Source organism: Buceros rhinoceros, unplaced genomic scaffold (assembly GCF_000710305.1).
Source record: "Buceros rhinoceros silvestris isolate BGI_N320 unplaced genomic scaffold, ASM71030v1 scaffold21108, whole genome shotgun sequence".
Taxonomy (NCBI): domain Eukaryota; kingdom Metazoa; phylum Chordata; class Aves; order Bucerotiformes; family Bucerotidae; genus Buceros; species Buceros rhinoceros.
In genome coordinates, this window is record NW_010425387.1 from 2081 (window position 1) to 8657 (window position 6577).

Consider the following 6577-nt stretch of genomic DNA (forward strand, 5'->3'; position numbering starts at 1 on the left):
GGAGCCGGCCCTGCCGCTGCCGTGGCTCGCGTGCTCTAAATGTCTCTTTCCAATACCAGAGAATGGCAAATAATGAGCTGGTTTCCCAGGGTCTGTACCGGACTCTCGAGGCAGGGAGGGAGGCGACTGAGCCGCGCTCGTGCTTCTGCCAGCAGCGTTTCACAGTGCAGGGGGAAGAGCTGCCGGTGTCCTGCTGCCCAGCGCTTCGTACCGCTGCGTTCTGAACGGCCGACGGTGTCCCCGTCCCCTCTGGAAACGCAGCGGCGGCTTCCCACGCCGTGTTGAGCAGCCCTGTGCTCTAGCAGCCGCGCAGCAGCTCTCTGTAAAACACGTAACACCATTTTCCTAAAGCCCAGCCGACTTCCCAGCCCTCCGGAGCACGGCCTGCCCTACTGCCGGCCTTTCCAGAAGCTCCGGTGACCTCAGCGTGTCCCGGCGGTTGGCACCGTTAGAGCTAAGACTTGTCTCTGAGTGCAGAGCCAGCGGCCTCGCAGAGGCAGGCTGCCAAATAAATTGGAGATTAAAAGAATTTCTTTTTTTTTTCCTCCAAGCAGCAAAATGTGGCTCCTGTGGTCCCGGATACGCAACTCCTCTGGACGCCATGAAAGGCAAGTACCGCGCTGCAGGCCATCGCTGACGGGACCGCGCTGAGCGCGGTGCCTCTGCCTGTGAGCGATTTCTGTCGACGCGTGAAACAGCTCCTGCCTCCGCAGGTCCCCGGGAGGAGATCATATACCTGCCCTGCATCTACAGGAACACCGGGGTGGAGAAGCCCGACTACCTGGCCACGGTGGACGTGGACCCCGCGTCTCCGCACTACTGTCAGGTAGAGCCAGCGGTGTTCCCGTGCTCCCTGTCCCGGGGGGATGTTTGGGGTCACGTAATCGTTCTCAGGGAGATATTGGCATGGAGAACCAGGCAAACCCTCTGCTGCTTTTCCTTCCAGCTCACTCAAATCTCATGTTTTTTTCTTAGTCTAGAGACACTCCTGAGCGATTTCGTGCCGAGTAGTTCATGGTGAGGATCAGCAGCACGAGGGGAGCCGAGCCAGGGTACCCCAGTCAGCCCAGCTTAAGGGGCTGGATCTCCTGAAGCCAGGGTCTCTCAGCACCGGGACAAGCGATGGGTCTCAGCTGGTTTTTCCATACTATTAGTGCCTGCTCCTTAATTAGAGTCTGTTAAAGCTGTGGATTGACCTAAGAGCACACAACATTCAGCCACGGCGATGCCCAACCTTCTTCACCCCTTTACAGCCCCGGCTCTGCGTAGCTGAGAAACCTGCTTCCCCAGAAACCAACAGCAGTTTCCTTCTGCCCCTTGTTAGTTCACGCTTCGCCGTGGAGGGGCAGAACTGTCCCCCCGACTGCCCAGCCCGTCTCTGCCTCCGCAGGTCATCCACCGGCTGCCCATGCCCAACGTGGGCGACGAGCTGCACCACTCGGGCTGGAACGCCTGCAGCAGCTGCTTCGGGGACGCCACCAAGAGCAGGAACCGCCTGATCCTGCCCAGCCTCATCTCTTCTCGGGTTTACGTGGTGGACGTGGGGACAAACCCGCGAGCTCCCAGCATCCATAAGGTTTGTGGGGGGGGGGCGTTATTTCTTACACTGTGCCCAAGAGACAGTGACTTTATGGATCCCAGCTTCAGGCTAGGCTGGGAGAGCCAGAACGGTTCCAGAAACTTGTGTCGAGGAACTGGGGGCAGTTTGACCCTCCTGCAGTTCCCCTTGGTTTGTAATCCTGGGGTCCTAAACACGAAATATGGAGATTTTTTAAATGAAAAAAATAAGAAAGTGCCTTAATATGGGGAAATTAATATTTTTCAAAATCTCTTGTGCGTGGAAACAATTTAAATTTTCCTCCAATAACATTCCACTGCCACAGAGTTCCTTTGGCAGAGGCACAGCTACAGGCGTGGGTCCAGTTCAGACAGACGGACACTTGGCCATGTCGAGCTGTTCAGACTCTTTACAGTCCACGGAAAAACCCCAGAGGTGGCTGCGGTCGGAGTGGTCTGCCCCAGTTCAGAACACTGGTTTGGGGTGAAGGAATCGCGTCTGACGAGCGTTTGTGTCGTTTCCTTGACTGAACCAAAGGGGATTAGGGCAGGTGAACCCCACGGGGGTCCTGCGGCATCCTGCCGTGCCGTCCCGAGTTCCGGGTCTGGCAGAGACGCCTCCAGGTCATCAAACCCGTGTTGTGCAGGCGGGTGGAGTCTCGTGGGGTGGTGGAAACTCTGAAGTGGTCTTTGTCCCAGCCACCTGCCTGCAGACGCTCCCAGTCAGATCTCCCAGGTGTGCGTTCCGCAGAACCTTACCAGCCGTGAGCTCGGAACAGAGCGGAGTAACCCCCCAAAGGGCTCTTCGTGTGGGTCCAGCTGAGGCGCGGGCAGACCTCAGAGGTGGCGCTTTCCCCCAAACGGGAGCTGGCCTCTGCGTATTGCGCAAGCGGCGCCGCTGCTGCACCCGTTAAAGCAAACACAGATGTCGGGGTTTTGCTGGCACAGGGACGAGGCTGTTTCTAACCAGTCGGCTCTTGCTGGTACATCCCAGAAGAGCCACTAAACGTCGTGGCTGGAGCCATGGAACTGGGCAGGGCAGAAAAACCAAAAGAGCAAAAGAAATGGTGGCTGTGACTGTGCGTGTCCTTGTTGCAGATCGTGGAGCCTGTGGAATTGTTCTCGAAGGGAAACGTGGCTTATCCCCACACCTCGCACTGCCTGGGCACCGGGGACATCTTGATCAGCTGCATGGGAGACCCTTCTGGCAATGGAAAAGGTACAAAGCCCCTGGGCCCCTGGAAGAGTACTTGTGGGCCTGTCCAGGAGTTGAGCTGCCGTGTCTGTCTTCCGCTCTAAGGACTGGGGCCGATGGTTATCGGGCGCGGGGGAAACCCGTCCACACTCCCCGTGGGTCCCTCCGGCACGTAGCGAGGGAGAATTGCTGTGTCAGCTGTGTCAGCTCAGAGGTTGTTGCCAACCTGCATCCTCCTTGTCTCGTTGTCTCATGGACACTGAGCCTTCCCAGCTGCCCTGCACCGCGTCTCCTCCTTAAAGCTTTGGGGGATTCCTGTGGTTAAATCCTGCGGTGAAATCCAGTTCAGAGGTGAAGCAGTGTCACCTCCAGAGAAGCGCGGGCTGGCAGAGGAGACCCGCTGCAGGTGGGGAGCAGTCAATCCCGCTCCTTCTGGTGGGGGGTTTCTCTTCTGGCTCATGGGCAAACGCGTCCTCAAACAGATGCGTGTTACGTCCGTAACTCAAGCGTGCTGCTGGCGAGCAGAGAAAACCCGGGGTGACTTCTCCAGGGTCTCCTCTAAGCCATCCCTTCATTGGAATGTGCTCTAGGAGGGCCGAGGGATTTACTGGGGTGACTCAGAGAGAAAGGGAGCAAAGTGACCCTTAAAAAATTCCTTACGCTGTGATAAGGTTCTTTAAAAACCCAGCTCTCATTTGCTTTAGCCACAAAAGCAAAACAAACCACCACAGTTTTTTTCTTAAGCATAGAGCTGCATTTTACAGAGAGTTTAAATGTTCCCAGATCATTTCTCTCATTTAAAGCTGAGTCTGTGAACACCTTCAAACAATTTCCTGCGATTTTTACACCAGGAGGCTTTATTCTGCTGGACGGAGAGACCTTTGAGGTGAAGGGGAACTGGGAGAACGGGCCGAAGGTTCCGCCCTTGGGCTACGACTTCTGGTACCAGCCACGGCACAGCGTGCTGGTGAGCACGGAGTGGGGCGTCCCCAAGGTCCTGGCAGACGGCTTTGACCCGGCTGACGTCGAGAAAGGTGAGGAGGGGTCTGGACTGTCCGAAGCCAAAGTGCGTCTCTGTTAAAACAAGACTCTGCCTGTTTTCCAGGGCATTACGGCCGCCACCTGAACGTGTGGGACTGGATCACGCACAGCTATGTGCAGGCCATCGACCTGGGGCAGGGCTCCATCCCGCTGGAGGTCCGGTTCCTCCACAACCCGGACGCTGCAGAGGGGTTCGTGGGCTGTGCCCTGAGCAGCACGGTGCATCGGTTCTACAGGACCCAGGTGAGGCCCGACGGCCAGCACAGGAGCTCAACCCAGCCGGTTCAGAAATCCACTCTTCGCTCAGGAAGGAGCAGAATTTAGACAAAACACCTCCCACGGGTGCTAATTCCAGCCTCACTGTAGGCTGTAGGAGTGTGGCAGAGGGCAGACCCGCTGCCCGGGTGGTGCTGGCGAGCACAGGGAAGGGCTGAAGGGAGAGGAGGGGTCCCAGACAAGAGGAGAGCTACTGCCGGTTACGAGGGCGAGCGGGACCCAGGACCCCCAGCTGTAGGAGATGGGCAGGGTCTGAGGTGGGCTGGGGTTGGCCATGGCAGCGGCACTGTGGGCATCCCCGCTGCAGGGCACTGTCAGATGAACAGCACTGACTGCTTCTCCCCGCTCTGCCCCGCTGGGGCTGCGGTAACGCTGGGCTCTCTCCTGTGCTCTCTGCAGAAAGGGGACTGGGCAGCTGAGAAGGTGATCGAGGTACCCAGCAAGAAGGTGCAAGGATGGCTCCTCCCGGACATGCCAGGTCAGAGTGAGCAGCTGTGGGAAGGAACAGGGTGTCACCCTCCTCAGGGTGTTGCCCTCCTCGGGGTTTCACCCTCCTCCGCCCCCCAGTACAGCACAGCTCTGCAAAGTCTTATCCCGAAGCGGCCAACGCTTCCCTCATACAGGGCAGTTCCGTTTGGGTTCTCGTGATGTCACCACATTACTCTTGCCCACAAGTCCCCAGGCGGGAGGTGCTGGAGCTCTGCTCCCACGCCGCTACGCGCTTGAGGTCACTTTCGCAAGAAAAACACTGGGGGTCTGTCAGCGTGGTCAGGACGGGCCTGGCAACGCTGGCAGAGCCTGATCCTCCTGTGAGCGGGCATCAGCTTTCTGAGGGTGATGGGTTTGCTCCACCCATTCCTTAACCTGCTTCCCTGAGCCTGCCCTGACGGGGTTTGGGGGGCAGGAGACTTGTGCTCTTGCTTGTCGCTGGTCCTCTCTGTTTCCTGATTTCCTACTGACTGTTTTCTTGAAGGTCTTATCACCGACATCCTCATCTCGCTGGACGACCGGTTCCTGTACTTCAGCAACTGGCTGCACGGGGACGTCCGCCAGTACGACATCTCGGACCCGCGCAAGCCCCGGCTGGTGGGGCAGGTGAGGCGGTGGCGGGAGCCGGGACATACCAGAGCAGGACAGGGCTCGTCCTCACCGCTTTGAAAGGAGAAAATGACCTCGTGCTTCTGCTGGAGAACCGTCCCTGTGCTGTCATGCTCCTCTGACGCCGGTTCTCCTCTCCCCCATTAGGTGTTTGTGGGGGGCAGCATCGCCAAGGGTGGACATGTGACTGTCGTGGAAGACAAGGAGTTGCAGAGTCAGCCAGAGCCCTTTGTGATCAAGGTAAGTTCTGCCAGCAGGCACGTCATCGGTGCTCTGCTCACCATCGTCCGTGCTGAACCCCCTGCGCCGCGCTCTGGTGGGCAGCCCCTGCTTTGTTCTCTTCCCCCCAGCGGGGGGCTTTGTCCTCTTCCAGCCCCTCATTTGGTTTCTATCAGCCCCGGTTTGATTTCTTTCAGCACCTCTTTTTTTTTCTCCATGCTGTTGCGTTTCTTCAACCTCAGTGGCAGCTTGTCTTGAGCACCATGTTCTCCGTGGTGATTTCAGGGGAAGAAGGTGCCAGGTGGACCTCAGATGCTTCAGCTTAGCTTGGATGGGAGGAGGCTGTACATCACCACCTCGCTCTACAGCGGATGGGACAAGCAGTTCTACCCCGATCTCCTCAGGTAAGAGCAGGGGGCTGAACGAGGGGGAGGCCCACGCGCAGGGTTTCACAGGGCTGGGGCTGCACCCACCGTTTGCCGAAATCGTCATTTATTGGGAACTAGTTGAGACTGGGAGAAAACCAGTGCTCACGGCCTGGCCTCCTGGAGCCCCGGGTACCCAGGCTGCCCTGGAGAGCCACGGCGGGACCCTCTGGGCTTGGAGTTAGCGGGTGGCCACAGCAGGGCACGGTGTGGCTCATCTGCTCCTCGAGAACCAGCAGCCGCTGGTAACTTCCACTCGTTCAGTGCCGGTCACCGAGGTGGTGGCACTCATCTCGGAGAGCTGCTCAGGCCCAGCTTCCATCTGGGATTCGTCCCATTTTATCTGGAACAAAGACAAGTCCCGCTCAAGCAGAGAAGCGCCACCAGCTTGACCCCTCTGCCAAGGGCGTTCTCTCGTCCCCTTTCCAGGGAGGGCTCAGTCATGCTGCAGATCGACGTGGACACCGAAAGAGGTGGGCTGAAGGTCAACACCGACTTCCTGGTGGATTTTGGGAAGGAGCCCGACGGGCCCGTCCTGGCTCACGAGATGCGTTACCCGGGGGGTGACTGCACCTCCGACATCTGGGTGTAGCCACTGCTGGTTGCTTCGGGGGGTTTCCTGTGGTCGCCTTCCCTCTGCCTTCCTCTCTCCACCCTCCGTGTCCCTTGTCCGGGTGGGTCGGGTCCGTGTCCGACTGCTGTTCCTGAGTAACTCTGTAAGGACGCTCATGCCCTGGGCTTGGTCCCGAGCAGGAGTGGCCTGTCC

The 6577-nt window shown here is 58.4% G+C and overlaps 1 protein-coding gene across 1 annotated transcript; it reads left to right on the forward strand.

Moving 5' to 3' along the window:
- The first annotated feature begins 562 nt into the window (after window positions 1–562).
- On the forward strand, window positions 563–6403 carry SELENBP1 (selenium binding protein 1). Its single transcript, XM_010141139.1, has 11 exons — window positions 563–608; window positions 714–826; window positions 1391–1576; window positions 2656–2776; window positions 3604–3786; window positions 3858–4036; window positions 4469–4547; window positions 5043–5164; window positions 5315–5407; window positions 5672–5790; window positions 6241–6403. Exons 1-11 carry the CDS (start codon window positions 602–604, stop codon window positions 6401–6403), a joined length of 1365 nt encoding a protein of 454 aa, XP_010139441.1. The 5' UTR covers window positions 563–601.
- Window positions 6404–6577: the final 174 nt, after the last annotated feature.

What these genes read in the sequence shown, in the direction of transcription:
- SELENBP1 (XM_010141139.1), top strand. An exon ending in CCCTTCTGGCAATGGAAAAG is followed by an intron (nt 2,777 to 3,603) that starts GTACAAAGCCCC and finishes TTTTTACACCAG; the next exon opens with GAGGCTTTATTCTGCTGGAC. An exon ending in CCCGGCTGACGTCGAGAAAG is followed by an intron (nt 3,787 to 3,857) that starts GTGAGGAGGGGT and finishes CCTGTTTTCCAG; the next exon opens with GGCATTACGGCCGCCACCTG.